This window comes from Myripristis murdjan, chromosome 13 (assembly GCF_902150065.1).
Source record: "Myripristis murdjan chromosome 13, fMyrMur1.1, whole genome shotgun sequence".
NCBI classification, from domain to species: domain Eukaryota; kingdom Metazoa; phylum Chordata; class Actinopteri; order Holocentriformes; family Holocentridae; genus Myripristis; species Myripristis murdjan.
The window spans coordinates 33,583,316-33,601,366 of NC_043992.1; the positions used below are offsets into that span (position 1 = coordinate 33,583,316).

Consider the following 18,051-nt stretch of genomic DNA (forward strand, 5'->3'; position numbering starts at 1 on the left):
ACTTTGAGACGGCTGTTTGACAGCATGATGATCTACCAATAAATAAGAAAATGCATGTCTTTCTAGAAGTTCCCCGTCTTGACAAAGAGTTTAAGAGATTAACGAGGGATCGGCGGGGCAGGGGTCTGTCTCAGAGTCGTGACCTTGGAGTGAAAGGTCGCTCTGTGCCCCTGATGCCCTGACACCAATGAGGGAATCTGTCTAATCCTTCAGCTCAGGCAGACTCCACCGCCGCGCTCACACACCGCCACCCAGGCCTAAAACCCAAGCAGGCACAGCCCTGGGGCAACAACGCCAACAGGATGGGAAGGCATGGGCCCTCTGGAGGTCTGACACACATACATACACACACACACACACACACACACATACACACACATACATAGACCACAGTGCACCACCTCTGACATTAACCGAAGGCATTTCGACCCTGTCAACAAGTTAAAGTTAAATTAATCAGCAGTTTAGATTCAGTTAGCCCAATCAGGCTTGTGTAGGCGCGTGTCCTTTATGGCCTTTTAACAGCATATCATAAATGTGTCTAAAGCTGGTCCTCTGACAGAACAAAACGTTCCTCAGTCTTTTTTTTTTTTTTTATGTTGACAGTATGAGTCATGAAGCCTGGGGAATGCACTGAAACATTTCATAGCCTATGTCAAGAGGGTGTAAAAAAAAAAAATGACAGTGCAGTGGAACACACCAGAAACTGAAGTGGGAGTTAAATGTAGGCATTGTGCAGCAACACACACACATACACACACACACACACAGCCCAGGCAGGCCTCACACACTCTGATCAGTCACCGTACGACAGTATAGCAGAGTAAAATCACACCACTGTAAAAACCTGCGAGGGAAAGGTGAGCAGGGCACACCTACACATCCTTTATTTACTGTTGCTCTACCGAAACTAGACAACGTTGTAGCCCTCAGTATCGCCTGCAGGGAGGTGGATCTCTCTGTCACACACACACATACACACAGAGAGAGACAAGACACTACACACAAACACACACATACACATACACACAAATTACCTAAGAAATTCTTGCAGGCAGGTGTCACAGAAGCGGTGTCCACAGGTAGACACTTGGACAGGCTCCCGCATCGCCTTGCTGCATAGTGGACACTGGAACCGTCTCTTTGGCTTCTCCAGAAACTTGTAATCAAAGCCGGGCATCGCTGCAGGATTTTCTCGCAATCGGGCCTTTTGCTGCAGGTTACAGGTAAAACACCTCTTTATGTCAACCCCCTCCGGTCCTATCTGCTATTTTGCACGGCCGTCTACGCCGATGCAAGGCTCATGTCCCTCCAGCCACCGGCCGATCCGACGGATATTGACCGATTCAGTCCTGCCGGCCGTCTCCCAGTCTTCTCCTGCAGCCGGGGCGACTGATGGCAACAAAAAAAAAAAAAAAAAGAAAAAACCCAGACAAAGCCTCGACAGTCCCCAAACGCCGCCGCAGTCGCCGATTTCTCTGACAGCCCCTGATCCACGTCTACAACACGGGGTTATTTTGCCTGGCGGTGCGTGTGTGTGCGTCCTTCCTCCCCTCTGTAGGTGCAGTACTTACTGCCAGGCTGAACACAATACATATCCCTCAGTCTGTTTAGGAGGTGAGCGGAGTCCCGCCTCCTCTTCCTTGCAGGAGGAGTCAAGAGGCTACAGTCCGTGTTCGCACCATTTTCATCCCCCTGATCTCGTTTATGGATCTTTAATTGGCCGTTTGTCCGGACGCACTAGTCTATAATGACACGTAAATGAGCTGTTTGTCAATCATGCATATAGATAATATAGCCTACAATGGCAGGTAACCCTACACCTTGATGAGCAGACCCAGTGTTAATTGTCATGCCTCGCCATTAATAAAAAATTCATATATAAGTCTTCTGCCGAGTAAAAGCCACATTACTGTCAAGGGTTTTTGTTGTTAAGGTTTAGGTTGATGATTGCACTAACTAATTGACGCAATACCTATATGAATCTATAAGAGGTGAAAGATGCCCTCTGGTGGTAAGGGAGGCATAAGACTCAAAGAATATTGTGTTTTGCTGTATTTCATGTTGTTTTTGTATGTACTATAAAATATAAAACCTGAATACCACTGTGAATATTAGTGATAAAAAAAAAAAATGGGGGTATGTTATTTGAACGTGTGGTAGTGTGCACAGGCACGGATCTGGATCAGTTTTTTTTTTTTTTTTTTTTTACCTGCTATATTGCCACTTAATTACATCACCATTACATCATCACACAGGAAAGCATTTGCAATATATCCATCTGTACTCCAGCATACCTAACCCTGTCACATGTTCTTAGATGGTGATGTAAAATATCACCACTGTGTTTATACATTTACATACATTTACAATGTAGTGTAAATGTCTATTTCCAGTTGCAATCCTAATGTTCAATAATCAGGAAGATCAGACTGCACTAATCTGATTCAGAACTGGTACCTCCCTTGAATCGTAGCCACTAGGAAATAAAAATAAGACACTGCTTATTGAATTAAAGATGCACAAAGTGAATGCAAAAAATACATTGTAATGTAATGAACATAACATATAGAATGAATGATAATGTTGCTGTACATGTAATGGTAATTACAGTAATTACACTATCTGATATTTAATCCAGTAAAATTACACATCACACTAAAATGATCTGCTTAACGTGGGAATTTAGGGATTTTTACAGGCTGTGAAATGCAAAAATAATCAGATTATTCCACCAAGTAATCCAGTGCTAGAGATTATCTATTCATTCTAAGCAGGTAATTGGTAACCGACTACATTTTGAAATCCACCCTCCATATCTCACCAGTCAGTGACCAGACATGATAATGATGTCTGATTACCAGCAGCTAATAAAACGATGTATTTAAATTAGTTAAATGCAGAATAACAATCAGTTCAACAGCATTTGAAATTCATTATGATTCAGAGGAATGAAGCAGGAAAGAGAGACAGGAAGAGGCCGTCTTTTAAAACTGGTTTTCTCTGTTTAAAGCCCTTATAGCGTCCATTCCTGTTTGAATGCAATCAGCGCTCAGCCACGTCAGCCTTCTCTCTGAACATATCAACACAATGCATCTTCTCATTAAACGCTCACTTCATTATCACACCATTTTTCACAATCATCATGGTTTTTGTTGTTGTGTTGTTGGTTTGTTGGTTGTTTGCTCATTTCAAAGCTCCAGCAACCAGTTGACGCCCTGCTTTTGAAATGATTTCATCACTGTAAAAGCTTGAAGACTGGTTATAAAAGGGTTACAGGCAGTGATAATGACAAATGAAACATACAAAAAAAAAAAAAAAAAAAAAAAAAAAACACATTGCGCAAGACAATAAAAAAGTATTTCACGACTAGATGTCTCTAGGACCTTGTTTTTGCCTGCCTCTGTTTGGCAACAGCCTAAGGTCACCCTGGGAACACAGTTTGTACAAATGTATACAGCCTCACTAATGATGTCAAAAATTTCAGTGAGTTACACAATGCTCCAAAAATATATAAAATCAGGTTGCACCATCAGCTGTAATACCATCGACTGCCTTCAGGGTCGGTTCAGTTTCCTGACACTAAACAATGAATCGTTATCTGCTCTGTGTTGTGGACTAAAACCATAAAGAACAGCGTGACCACTGACAAAGTGATGGAGATTAGTTTGTTTGGCTCATTGGGCTGATGGGTAACTAAAGACTGAAGTGGCATTCATTCTTTTCTTTTCCCTGCATTGTATCACCTCATTCACCACTAGCTCAAGAGATCAAACCAGTTTGACTCTCCACTAAGTGTCATCTCATGCTAGTCCTGCATGTGAGAGAGGACAAAAGCTGCCGAATGACTTCCTGCAGTCATACTACTACAGCATTCCACTACCTAACCTGCTTGAGAAACACACTTTACTTGAGCAGTGAAATATCTGACCTTTTTCAGATTTTCTCCATCATATCGTGGCATTATTGTGTGACTGAAAGCAAACAGGCTTACATTTCTAGAAAGCACAACATAAAGAGGGAGAGCAAATGAAACGCTGCGGCCGCAGCTGCAGTATGAAAGGGAATCTTTCAGCTGCCGCGCAGACGGGGCCTCTGGGAGAAGTTATTCAGAGGAAGCTGTCCTTCACCTTGCGCCATCGCCGAGCTTCGGGACAACTGCTCGGTGGGTGAGGAGCACTTTTCAAGACAAAAATCACGAAATCATCTTGGGGCAGGTTCTTCGAGCAAAGCTGGAAAAAAAGGAAGGAGGGGGAAGTAAAACATCAACATAACATCTGTTCATTAAATATCAGATTTCAATCACTTCCATCGTCCACTTCCAATATAAAAAAGGTTTCTCCCTCACCACAGCCACATGAAAACAGTCTAATGAAGCTCCAGTGACTTTATTGTCTTTATTCATTTAACTGTTCAGTTTTGGGATTGTTTTTGTTTCTTCATCAAGACATAATGTATCACAGATTTCCCATGCTGAGAAGAATATATTTTTGGAAGACACACCAAGCACTTGTATTGTTTTGGCATGAAAATGGTGAAGTTTAAAGACTTAAAAAATATCGTCGATTCGTGTCGTATGTCTAAAAATACTGGATTCTGCCTTCAAATATCCATATAAGTCAAGCGCTAGTGCAAAAGAAAACACGGGGGGGAAAGTGGTGTACGGGGCTGACACCTGAATCTGATCAGAGATTAAAAAGCTGCTGCCATCACAGTTTGGCAGGACAAAGAGCTTGAATTGGCTCGAGTCAATCCCAACACCAAGCTATAATTTTGGTGGCTGACTGATAAGCTGGATGGCGGCCCAGCCTTGAGAGTGACATAACAAGTAAAAAGGTAGAGGCTCCAAAGGGAAACAAGCTCTTTCATTTCCTCTGTGCGAAGTTTCTATTGTCCACTATAAAAACTCCTGGCTAAGGTCAGAGAAACCCACCTCCTGCCTGCAAATGTTTTATTATTGTACAACCTTACAGCAACATTGCTCTTCCTCCCTGTCCATTCCCATTGTATAAATAATTCATTTATTAAAAATACATAGGCGCATCAATATGTATCATCAATACTATTCCAAAAAGGTATACAGTACTTGTCAGATTATTGTCTGTATCATTCTGTTAGTCTTAAAAGAAAATCAGTGGTATTGATATTATTACAGTTACAATGAGTGGCAGTCATGTTGGTTTTCAGGTCACATGGTGTGGGTCATGGGAACATTAGGACTGCAGCCCTGCAGTCTCTACCAAGGATTACCAACATCTCTGTTACTTATTAGATTGTGATGCAATTTAATCTTTTCTAAATCTGCATCTATTTTCAATTTGGAGTGTGGAGGGCCGATTTAATCCCACTTTCATTGTTTTGTGTTGTTGTGTTGTGTTTTTCTCATCACAATATCTGGGTTTTGCAATATCTGGGTTTTGCGCTAGAGGGGAAAAAAATGCAGCCTAAATGTCCTCTATTATTCTCGAGAAGGAATCAGTGCCCACAGTATTTGGATCTGTGTCCGAAATCAATACCAACAGTGCACATAGTAAGATGATAGCAAAATTGGGGTAAATTATTACTTGGGCACAGAGATAGAAACACTCTTGTTAAGTAAACAAAGAGTGGCTGAGAGAGCCTAGTTTGTCATGGCAAATGCTCCAGAAACACAACGTCCAGTCAGCGAAAAAAGTTGGGAGCCTGAGTTTTTGGTTATTGGTTGTAACTGGTAAGGAATACCAAATTGCCTCAATCCAAGTGAAATAGGTGCTGTGACTGGAATACCACAGGCTATGGGAATACAAAGAGGTAAAGATGGGGCAACACAGCGGTAAAGTCTTCACAGTGGGGGTCGGCTTTCAAACTTACAAACGAGCCCTTTCATGTTCCCAATTCTACAAGGAAAAACGTGCGTCTCTGTCAGCGTCATCGAGGGGAGCTTGTCTCAACTTTAGCATCTCTTTCATTGGGGGATTAGCGATTGCTGTTGGATTTCACCACATCCGAACATCTCATGGTGTTTGTTAACAAGAGGTAATAAGTGAAATATTACGTTTCACTGCCAGCAGAGTGTTGCCATGACAACAAGCCACTGATGTCACCGTGAACGGGTGACTCTCCTCAAGCTGCACCGCCTTCGGTATCCCAGAATCCTCCTCTTTCCTTCCGAGGCGGCCGCGGGCTCCCTTTCCCCAGGTGTACACCTCCCCTTCTGCGGCAAAGGAGAGGAATGGCTGTGGTCACCGTCTCCTCAAAATCACATTGCGCCCAAGAGGTTCATTAATCCACACAAATCCTTAACTGACAGCTCTCTCTCTCTACTGCCATGGCAGCATAATAGCTCTATCTCCAGGAAGCCAAAGCTGAACAAAGCCTTTTCCTAACAAAGAACACCTACAGGCATGGCCGGCACCGCCTTCCTCTTCCCCCAAGGGGAGGCAATCATTGGCACAATCTGACATTTTACTGTTTGATCCTGGACTAAATTAAAGAAACAGACACATATAGTTGTTAAATATCTATTTAACATGTGGTTTAAAAAAAAAAAAAAAAAAAAGAGAAGAAAGAAAGAATCTGGAATTTAATTGCCCCCGACGACTCACCAGATCCAATGGCTAAGGAGAAGGCGTCTCCACAGGCGGCCATGGTGATTCCCTGTAGCCCGGGCACCAAGTATGGCACACGGCTGCTACGGCGGGAGCTACAGCCCATCTGCCCATGCTGGTTACTGCCAAAGGTAAAACACTGACCCCTTTCTGGACAAGGAGCAGCACAAAACGAGAAAAATCTATGAGCTTCATCTTAAAGGTTTGTTTTAAAACTTCACTATGATTGTGTCCTGATTGTGAAGTTAATTGTAGGACCTTGATATAATTACTGTAATCAGATGAGAAAATACTCAAGATGCTTGTTAGCACAATTCTCATGCGGGTGGTGTCAAAAACACATTTCCTGCTGCTTTCTGTCCCAAAGAAGGTGTTGCTGGTTTCCCCATGCTCGTTTCCTCTATGGCTTTACTGCAGGGTCTGAAGATCCCTCACTCATACCACAATCTAGAGAATATTTCACCTGTAACGGCAACCGAGTGGGCTGTCCCGATGTCCGCATAAACAATCTTCTCCATATTCAGTGGGGCCGACTGGACAGGAGCAAAAGAATGGACCTCTTCCACCTGATTCGAGGGATTTGGCTCCTCTCCAGCAGCTATCTTATCCAGGCCAAGCTTGTTAAACCTGACCACAACAAACAACAACGAAACCCAAGTAACTTAGAGCAGAGGCTGTTTTTTGTTGAAAGAGAACAGCAGCATTAATTCCATTCTTCATAAAAAGAAAGAATTTATACTATATGCAGATATTCTTAAATGTGTCCCAAATTGAAACTTTTTCTCTGGGTACATTTCATTTCATTTCATTTCATTTCATATTCATAAGATAAGGGCAGATGCAATATATATAAAGAACTGCACATCAAGAATCCAAGGCAATGCATCACAGCATTAATAGCCAGGTCCTACGCCCATTAGTGTAATGGGCTGGCATACACACACATACATATATAGACACATACATATAAAGCCTATATACATATATGCATATATACACACATACATGCCTACACCTCACCCACCCTGATTAGTTTTTAAAAAATCCATCACTATATGTGGGTGAATGTCATGAGTTCGCAGGAAGTAACTAAACCACAGGTATCTGAGCAATGCTGCCTCCACTCACAGCTCAAATGAACCCTGTTGTGTTTACTCGTGCTACTCCTACTCACACAGAACTTCACATCCTGTCCGAAACCACGCTGAACGCTGGATGAACAATGAGGAAAAAAGTGTTTCTCATTTTAAGAGAATGCTGTCTCACAGGAAGAGGAAGCCAGAGAGCAAAGCCATTTGATCTCCTTTAATCCTCCACCATCCACGACAAGAACTAGGTTAATCATCCACAGCTACATTTTAACCGAGGAATGACGAGCCTTGGTGTGGTTGTTAATGAAGAAGAAATCACTTTCATGAACTGGATCCAAATCAGCCAGCAGCAAGTTGATCAACATTAATGGCATAGTTTGAGGTGAGAAAATATCAGATATGTACCGGTTGCTTCCACATGCCAGGATTTTATACTGGGTGCTGATGATCATAGAGCAGTCCACTCCACACAGCACCCTCTGGGCTTCAAACTCTACAGGCACACACACCTGCTGAGGACAGTTGTGTGAGTCCTGGGTGCCGAGCCCGAGGCGACCTTCCAGACAGGGGAAGAGAAAGGACAATTGAACTGTTACCTCATATGCTAAGATCGACTCCGAGCGTTCCTGTCGTAAATCAGTGACGTAAAAATAAGGCAGTGCTAAGGTAGAAGATGACTAGCTCATTTACCATTGTCTCCTCTTCCCCAGGCAAATACTTCGCGTTCATTGGTCACAGCGAGCACATGGGAGGCGCCGCATGACACCTGAACCAGCTCGTATCCCAGCAGCGCCTCCACTATCTTGGGCTAGGTACAAAAAACATGAAGAGGCGCATGAAGCCTGATTCATGACTCTGTATCCACCACAAAAAGATCAAGTGGGTCTATAGTTTCGTTGGTGTGTGGCAGGATTTTTTTTACTTTAGTATTTTACTTTATTTTTTACAGTATGTCTTATATATATATATATATATACAAAAGGCCCTTTTATATTGTCTCATATTCTCTTGTGTATGCTCTATATACTTCATATACTTTGTATGTTTCTAACATGACCACTGTTAGGCCAAAGACAAACTTACACCTGTGGATGATAAAGTTTACATTCAATTTTGTTCTATTTCCCATTTCATCACTTTCTTTAATCCATATATTTTGAAAGGAAATGATCTGTACAGCTAAAATCACCAAATCAAAAAGTAAGAAAATGAGGAAAATTTTCAGTACAGTCCATGTTTTACAGTATGAAATAAGGTTTACAGCTAGCAACCAGAGTCACTGTGTAAAAGCAAGTAAGCGCTCTCAGCGAAACCAGGACTCGAAACCGGGACTTCACGATGTTGAGTGAATGTACACTGTGTTGGATTAACAAGGATTCCTGCCTACAATACGTTGGGTGGAGTTTTCAACTGAATGGCATCCAGGTGATAGTTTGACTTTGAATCACATGAATCATAAAGCACCGTAAGCAGCACTTCTTTATGTGGTGGAGAAACAAAATCTAAATCTGCATAAGTTATCAGGACATTTTAATATTTCTAAAACATTTGAATGTTTCCATTTAGGGGTTTAACATTTACCTGTGTTACGTCATTGAAATTACCATGCCCCAGACAGCCATTGCTTCCACTCCCAAACGTCATGATAATGCCCCTGTCTGCAAATTGAAATAAAAAGTAGGGATTAGAGGTCCTATTAGTTGCTGAGTATAGGTGTATCCTTATGTGGACCAACAGAATGTTTATAATCCCTAACTAGTGAACACTAATCTGCTTCAACACGCTGACAAGTGATGAAAGAGCTGAGTGAAAGGTTCTTTAATCCTATGTTATCTGCTTTGCAATACTGGACAGACGACAGCCTCCTGAACGCAAATGGGACTAACACTGTACCCCAAGAAAAAGTGCACTTCCATAATTCCAGACAAGTTACAGTGAGGATTATTTCACGAGATTCTGCAAACTAATTTCATGGTAAGTGAAAAGTCCAGCAAAAGAGATGACTGCATCTATACTCTCATATGTGGGGCTCAATTCGCCGGCTGTCTCGGTGTTTTATGACAGCAACGGTGCGGTGGTGCGTGAAAGCAGAGAATAAACATTGATTTCCTGCTGGGGAACTCCCCGCTAGGCTGACTGGACGTGAATGCTATCGATGGCGCTCCAAAGAGAGATGGCCCACCAACCTGTCATGCAGGTGGTAAAGAGATCACCGCAGGACACAGACTTGATTGTGACTCCAGACTGACCCTCGAGGAAGCGTGAAATGAACTGCGGCTGCATTTGCTCCACCACACCAGGCAGACTGGGCTCACCGGAGCCTACTGATGGAGACTATAGCAGTAAATGATTATTAGTCACTGACGACAAAATGAAAATGCACCACTCAGTGGAAAATGGGTCTGTGAAACTAACAGCAAAAGTGAAAGGAAACACCCACTCTCAGATACTATTACACTGTTAGATATCATTAATCTGTGATGTACAGTGCATTCTAGGAGTTGGTTGGGATGAAGCAGTCTAATTTACTGAGTGATTTTCAACAACATCCAAAGAATAGGCATGAACATGCTGCTGTCAATCAAAGGTGGGCCTATGGATATATAAATATAGCAAGCAAAGTAGCCTATGATGCCTGAGCCATGTGTGTGAGTCATGCTCCTTACTGAAAGCACAACACTGTGGTGCCATTGCATTATGATCTACAGAGGCTATAGTTAGAGGACAAACTCTTCAACTCTTCGACTACAATGAATTTCTCCTTATATTGTTGTTGTTGTATGTTTTATAAAGATAAAAATTCTATTAAGCCATTGCAGCAGCACTGGAAAGATTGTTTGTTTGGCCAGTTACGTGCAGGAATAAGAAAAATGCACAAGCAAACAACAGTTGGGCTTTGAAATGCAAGGGGCATCACCAGTAATTGTTTTTCACAGCGTTGAACTGTTTTAGGGAGGATATTTTCTTTACGATGCAATGAAAGCAGCGATGCAAGTCACTGACATCATCGCCAAACTCTTGAGGGTTTACATGGGAAAAACAAGTGCAGGAGTACACGGACCTCCCAGGTAATGAGACGGCCTGACTTGGTGACCCCCATCTTCTGCGTGCGGCCCAGGGAGACCTGCAGCACCTCGGTGTTGAGCATGGGCAGCCGCAGAGGCACGGAGATGCCACTGCCCCACGTGTAGACCGAGGACAAGGGCAGCGAGTGCAGCTTCCCTGTTCCTAAACCTACGGCTCCATCTGGGTCAACACAGGAAAAAAAAAATCCATTTATAGAAGTGGATGTTAAATTACTGTAAAGCTGCTGGTTCTTTTATCAAACAGAAGAATAGCAATGTGTCCAACCTCTGGATCTGTTGCTAGGCACTCTCCCTCCTGGTCTACCATGAGGCCCAGGCTGCACCGTGGACAGTGGTTTTTCAATTCTGGGAAAGCAGTGAGATCATTGTTGTGATTTTTGTCATAGAAATAAGAAAAAAAAACTAATTGCACATGATACAGAGCACCTTTACAAGTGTTATCTCAAATAAAATTCATATCTCTTAATGCATCTTTCTAGTCATTAGGCACAAATCCACGCTCGGAGACACTACCTGCGCATTTTGACATTGCCGATATCTGTGTAGAGATTAAGCAGCGGCCTGATGCAAATGGGAAGAGCCATTATTTCATTGAGCTGCGGCCGTTTGGACGGGTCCAGGTTGAGCATGTTGAGGATGAGCTGCCGGAGTTCGGGGCTATATCGGTCTGAAATCGGAGCAAAGGTGCCGCTCATGATCTTCAGGACAAGGGCAGGGAGATTCTGAAAGATACGGAGCAGAATCAAAAGGTGGGTAACAGAAAATTGTGCAATGCTTGATCCATGCTTTGCTCATTTTAGGCTTAAAGTTCCAGTTCCAGTGCAGGCAAAAAAGATTTCACTATCCGCGTTAAAATCAACAGCCGCAGCAATCTGCTTTGTGCTGCAACGCGGGGACAATGTGGGACCTTTGAATTAAATATTTTGAGAGAAATCTTAAAAATTCAGCTCCCACGAGGTTTATAATGTAGCACTGACGGTTGTTAGGATGGCTCATTTTTATTGCGTACCCTTTGGTAAAAATCCTCACAGCAATCCACACAGTTATCTTTAATCTATTATACATCAAGTTACAGCAATAATACCAGCACTTCAAAGACTAACACAAAAGGAAGAGGAAGTGAATCACTATTTCTGGAATAATGAGGGACCGTGTGAAAGTGGAATGACCATTTGAAAGTATTAGTAAAGAAAATGCTTCTCGTACAGCAGCCTCAAAGGCTCTCTTAAGACTGGCTAGTTCATAGAGCACACAGCCCAGAGCCCAGATGTCGCTCTTCTGGTTGTACGGCTTTCCCTCACACAGCTCCGGGGAGATGTAACATGGGGTTCCAACCACCTGTGTGGAAAAATAATGAGACACTGAGTTGTGGTAGCACTGTTCACGAGATACTGTTAAAGGGACAATATGGAAGTTCTGACATAATGCACTGCAGAATATACTGTATTTTATGTTGTTTTTTTCACTGCTTTACTGGGCTCTCTGACCACCTTGGAGTATTACTGCGCATTAGAGTCTGTTCACATATCATGCCACTGTACAGGCTCTGCTGGGTAGTAATATTTGTGTTCTACTTCAAACAAAGTAGTACCAAAGTAAAGAGTGATCTGATGGCACGGTAAAATACACAAAATACAGTGTATTCAGTTGTGGATGGCGAAAATGTTTTTTGGGCATGTTTGTTGTGGTTTAAATATTGTCATTGCATTTTTTTTTTTTTATCAGTTGACGCTGTTTGTCACTGCTGTTGTTGTCCTATTGTCAATTGCCTGCCTGAGGTTACGTCCATGCAACTACATGACCATTGGTCAGTCGCTCATACAGCCTCATGCTACAAATGATGAACGACACCTTTAAGATCCATGACATCAAGCTATTCTCTGTGAAAGACAGACGCAGGCCAACTCACGGTGTAAGCTTTGCTCTTGCTCACGAGGATTTTGGAAATTCCAAAGTCGCCGATTTTGACTATCATCTGGTGCTTGTCGAGAAGAATATTCTGTGTCTTCAGGTCCCTGTGTAAGATGAGTTTGTTGTGCACATGGTAAAGGGCCAGCAAGATCTGCACAAAGAAGTGAAGGATGGTGTCTTCATCCAGCAGGGAGTTACAGCGCTTCTGGATGTAATCAGCCAAGGTTCCACCTGCATACAGGAGCAAACAATGTAAGGTTCATCGTTTGCAATGTGAGACGGACACTGTATTGTCACGGTTCAGACAGTTACCTAACCACACTTTCCCCCAAACAACACCACAGGGTCTGATACATACAGGCGCTCTCATATTTAGGCTTGACACAAGAGCAACAGTAGAGGTATGCAGCCCTCCAGCACAAAACCCTGGGAAAGGCTACAGCTGTGTACTGCACTGACTGCTGTGTGATGAATGACAGGAGGTGATGTAATGAGACACTACAGGCCTTTTTACCTGGTGCATACTCCATGGCGATCATGAGGGCCTTGTCCTCCAGGAAGTTCTCATAGTATTCGATGATGTTTGGGTGGTTGAGCAGTTTCAGCACCTGACACTCGTTCTGCGCCGCCAGCCGCTCGTCGCGTGACATCTGCTCCACTGGGATCTCCTTCAGGATGACGAAGGCCCCATCACTGCGGCGCCGACACAGGTGGACAATCCTGGTCAAGAATAACAACAACAACAACAACAACAAAAAAAAGGATTAATGTTGCAGGGTCCTTTGTGGTAGTGTTTCATATTGCAAAGCTTTGTGGGGATTTTTACAGTATTTTGGTACTGGCAAATATTTAGTATGACTATGGAAAAAAAAGTTGGACAATTGAAGTGATGAGGAGCGTAGCAGTGAAATATGAAGAAAGAAAGACAGGTTTACATGATTTTAATTAAATACAGAGGAGGAATATGGGCTCTCACATTAAGGACCAGTGAGTTCAGTGCAGCATAGTTTCATATTCTGAGTATTGCTCGACGTTAACAACTGATATAAAAATGTAGTTTTTAGGGAATGTCATTATTTTCCCACTGAATGGAAAAGATGCGACAAATGTAAAGTAGGCATGCGAAAACAAAAGACTCAGTCATTTATTTATAATAAAACAGAGTACTATAGCTAGATGTAGATAGATAAGAGTAGCCTATATTATAAATCCGTGCTCTGTGCATACCCCGCAGTAATTAGCTAGCAGAAACAACAAACTGGCAATAAGTATAAAGAGCTGAAAAGAAATAGTAGCCTACACATAGGCACGAAAACGGCTTATTTCACTGTTTCTTGACTTCGTTTGGGAAACTACACCAACATCATTTCTGTTTTGTACAGAAAGTACAAGACAGAAAAGTTTCCACAAGCAGGCGCCTTGACGCATCACTTCAGGTCCCATCTGGAGGTTTTTTCCTCTCTGACTTCGGCGCTGCGTCACGAAACACCGAGAGAAATGACTTGCATGGCGCCGCACAAATACGAAGAGAAAAACTTGTTGTTTTACCCAAAGGCTCCTCTTCCGACCACTTTGATTTTCTCATACTTCTCCATCGGTGCGCCCAAACGTTTCCGTCGTCTCCAGGCAACCCTCCCCTCCTCCTACAGGAACCAACGAGGGACAAAAGACAAGCGCACAGCTCGCTTTTGACCATGGAAACGCGATGTGGATGCGCCATGTGGCTCAGGACCCACCAACTAGTTTGTGAGGTGAAATATATTTTAAGAAACTTCAAGAGCCATACATTGTGTGCCAAGTGTGGTCCCATGATGAAACTTCATCATCATCACTCATAGCCAGCATCACAAGGTAGATAGACACAAAGAAAAAAGATAGATAGACAGAAAAAGATTTACAACTGATTTGAACTGAAAAAACAATCTTATATCATCATTAGGATGCATTCCATATTTATGCTATATTTAGTTGTAATACATTATCTTGCATTCAACAGGAACAAATTAATGAATTTTATTGTAATTGACTGGGAATTACATGTGGACTAAATTTCTAGGGAATCTGATGTTTCCACATGCCAAGTTTTCAAGCCAAGGGAGTCTTCTTTTATCAGTCTGTGACAGGCTACAAAACTGATCTGTACACAGTTCATGTTCTATGTGGCACATCTTTGTTTTTGGAAGATGATCCTTTTTTTTTTTTTTTTTTCCAGACAGTGGATCGGCTTCTCTTGGTTTCAATATTTTGTCCATGTTGTCAGGTGAAGGCTGCTACCTTTCTCCAGTCATGGTTGATTTCATCATGGTGTGTTAGTGGGACCTGATGTAGAAACTGTGCCTACACTGCAGGATTTCTATGTTTCCATCCTCTGAAATGCAGCAAACTAAAATTATAGTCTCACAAACTTGAAATACTCAAGTAGTCTAAAAGTATACACAAGTACAGTACTCAGCTACTTTCCAACACCTCTTGTCATGTGTACCCAGTCTCAGAAAGAGACACACTTACACATAGCTTTCACACACACACACACACACAACCAGAGAGAGAGAGAGAGAGAGAGAGAGAGAGAGAGAGAGAGAAATGAAACAGTACAAAATCGAACATCAAAACAAAGGCAAGTGCTACTTGTGATGCAATCAAAAACAAAAAATTTCAGCTGGGAAATGGCACTGAATTACTTTGAAGTGAGCGTTCTTTCAAAACTCAATCTGCTCAGCATCTCGAGACAGAGGGAAAGAGGCTTCAGCTCTCCTGGCTGCCACAAGGACAGAGGCTGCAGAAACAGTGTGGGCTAAACAACACAAACACAAAAGGCCTACACATTTCTGAGTTGAACATCCATATCATGCAAGAATAAAACATTTTCAGACTGTCAATTCACATTTTTGATAACAGATTTTGTCTGCCCTCTCTCAGGAACAAAATAATTATCATATGGCTAGAGCTGCTTTGAACAGGCAAAGTTTTACACTATATTAGTAGTATATTTATTCAGTCATTACACACAGTACAATATATAGAAATCTATTATTATTGTGTAAACAGTCTAGACAATATTGTGCACAACAAAGTAATTAAGAATGAGAGACACAGGCAGAAGCATAATGTTTATATATGCCCGTCCTTCATTCTTATTAATTAATCCCAGAAAAAAAAATAGTCAAAAATCATGATTTGTGTGCATTGTTGCTTACATTCTTGCTTGCAAACAAAACAATTACATTACTCAAAACAATTGCATGTGGTCATTAAAGCCAAGTCCAGTTGAACTGAGCAGAACTGAAGAGAGAGTGAGAGAGAGAGAGAAAGAAAGAGAGAGAGAGAGAGAGAGAGAGGTAGAGCAACACTCAGGTTGAAACTGAAATGGGGAAACAGATAAGAAATAGATGGATGCAGACCGAGAGAGCGAGAGGAGAGAGAGAGAGGGAGAGAGAGAGAGAGAGAGAGAGAGAGAGAGAGAGAGAGAGAGAGAGAGAGAGAGAGAGAGAGAGAGAGAGAGGACCGATGATTACCTGAGTTTGCAGAGCTGGAGCTGAGACTTGTGTCTAGACGCCCGGTGATTATGAAGCGCCTTCCTCTGGTCTCAGATAAGCAGGAAGGGGGCTGCATGAGTACTGTTTCCCCTCTCTGCCACGATGGAGATAATAAATGCTTTGTGCTCTAACAAAGCCCGGTCTGTGTTGCACCGAAGTAGCTCCACTATTATCTCCATACTGAAATAATGACATATCAGCACAAACAGTTAACGCCATGTAATTGAACTAATACTTTTTCCTCTACAATTTGCAGTATCTTGATGAAGATGGGGTGAAAGGAATATAAGATGGGCAGATAGGTAGTTAAATAAACTTAACCACTGTAATGGTAAGATTTTTTTTCCTCTCTCTCTCAGGTATATACTGTCCAAAAAAGGACTTTAAGGAAGCTCACACGTGCACAATATATCACACTCCTCAGACCTGCTTAGTGACATTTTTGGCCTTTTATCTGATATCTTCTGTCAGCATCGGAGCTGTCTGTGGATGCAACAGTCAGTGTCCAGGTATGCACGGTGTGTGTCGTCTGGCAGCAGAGTGAAACTGTCGATAAACCCTTGGTATGCACCTGCCGGTGAGAACTGCCCTTACAGCACAATTTGCCATACATCTTTTGAGATTTCCCAAGAGACATTTCACAATCAGAGGAAACAGTGGGTGACCTTCTCCCATCACAATGTGGTTCTCACAACGTGGCTGTCTCTTATGTCTCCACTTGATTGTCAGAGAGAAAGCGACATCCAGCTCGTAAACACCATCTTCCCAACGGTGCTGAAACTTGTTTCTGCTCAAGTGTTGTATAAATGATAAATGAGTTTCTGCTGGCTTCCACAGACAGCTAGAAATTTGTTTTAGCACACAAATACTTCTTTTATTACCATTTATTGTCAATGGGTAGCCAGATAGACAGACAGATAGAAAGATATTGACAACTGAACTGAACTGAAAAAAGCTTTCATTGCACTTATATCGTCATTAGGATGAATTTTTTTTCTGTATTTAATTGTATAACACTGTCTTGCAATTAGTATGAACAAATCAATAAAACTGGTATTTGCTGGACATTACATGCCATAAGTCTTTTGAGATTTCCCGATATATGCAGTTGTACAGCTTAATTGAGCATTTATTACTGTATAAATGACTTCAAACCCACTCTGCGAAGCAATGCTCCCATGCTGCTGCCGGGGAAATAAATTAAATCTGCCCCTTCCCCCGACCAGGACAGACCTATTTTTGTTTGGCCATTTACAATGCTCTGGCTGGAAATCAATTAACCCCCAGCTTTCCCCTGTATTAGCCGTTCAAAGTCTCCACAGTAGCCTTTTCTCAACAAGCCTCAGGGGGAAAGAAATTCAGCCTGTGATCAATAAGGTTCATGAACGCTGAGCCAGGCACAAAAATTTCTGCCACATACATCATATATCGGGGCACAAAACTGTGTCAGTCCTATCTGCTGTGACTCCACGTTCAGTGAAGAAACACAACAGCAACTGTGAAACCGTCGTGACCCTTTACCTCTGCTGCCAAATGTGAAAAACAAAAATCCTTATCTGTTTTCTCCAAGAGGCTAGAGCTGTTAGGGAATTCAAGATTGCAATTTCTGACCGTGTCACTTGGTAGGTTATGGTGATAAAACCGTTCAGAAATCCACTAGAACAAAAGCCTCACATCAATGTGAAAGACAACTATGACAAAAGAATCTCAACCAGGAAACACAAGCCCGAGCATTAAGTTACTAAGTTATTAAGTTATTAAGTTACATCTTCCTTTCTAATTGCAAGGTATTTTGTTGCCAAGAGCTCTCGGTGCTCACTGGATGTATTTACACTCACTA

The 18,051-nt window shown here is 42.2% G+C and overlaps 2 protein-coding genes across 2 annotated transcripts in view; both read right to left on the reverse strand.

Annotated features, from left to right (window-relative positions):
- Positions 1–1,180, reverse strand: part of traf4a (tnf receptor-associated factor 4a) — a 33,527-nt gene extending 32,347 nt beyond the window's left edge. The window contains exon 1 of the mRNA XM_030067668.1: positions 1,038–1,180. Coding sequence (XP_029923528.1) covers positions 1,038–1,180 — 143 coding nt within the window. The remainder of the gene's footprint in view (positions 1–1,037) is intronic.
- Positions 1,181–2,594: 1,414 nt separating this feature from the next.
- On the reverse strand, positions 2,595–14,270 carry nek8 (NIMA-related kinase 8). The gene is made up of 15 exons (XM_030067099.1): positions 14,224–14,270; positions 13,190–13,395; positions 12,674–12,906; positions 11,971–12,102; positions 11,278–11,486; positions 11,030–11,109; positions 10,740–10,924; positions 9,865–10,012; positions 9,260–9,336; positions 8,369–8,486; positions 8,084–8,234; positions 7,051–7,214; positions 6,585–6,737; positions 6,035–6,193; positions 2,595–4,232 (listed from the first exon to the last, which is right to left on the reverse strand). Exons 1-15 carry the CDS (start codon positions 14,268–14,270, stop codon positions 4,204–4,206), a joined length of 2,091 nt encoding a protein of 696 aa, XP_029922959.1. The 3' UTR covers positions 2,595–4,203.
- Positions 14,271–18,051: the final 3,781 nt, after the last annotated feature.

Coding starts and splice junctions, on each gene's coding strand:
- nek8 (XM_030067099.1), bottom strand. CDS start 14,270: ATGGAGAAGTATGAGAAAATCAAAGTGGTCGGAAGAGGAGCCTTTGG. Junction 11,110..11,277: donor GGCAATGTCAAAATGCGCAG/GTAGTGTCTCCG, acceptor CTGCTTTCCCAG/AATTGAAAAACCACTGTCCA. Junction 10,013..10,739: donor GCCGTCTCATTACCTGGGAG/GTCCGTGTACTC, acceptor TTACTGCTATAG/TCTCCATCAGTAGGCTCCGG.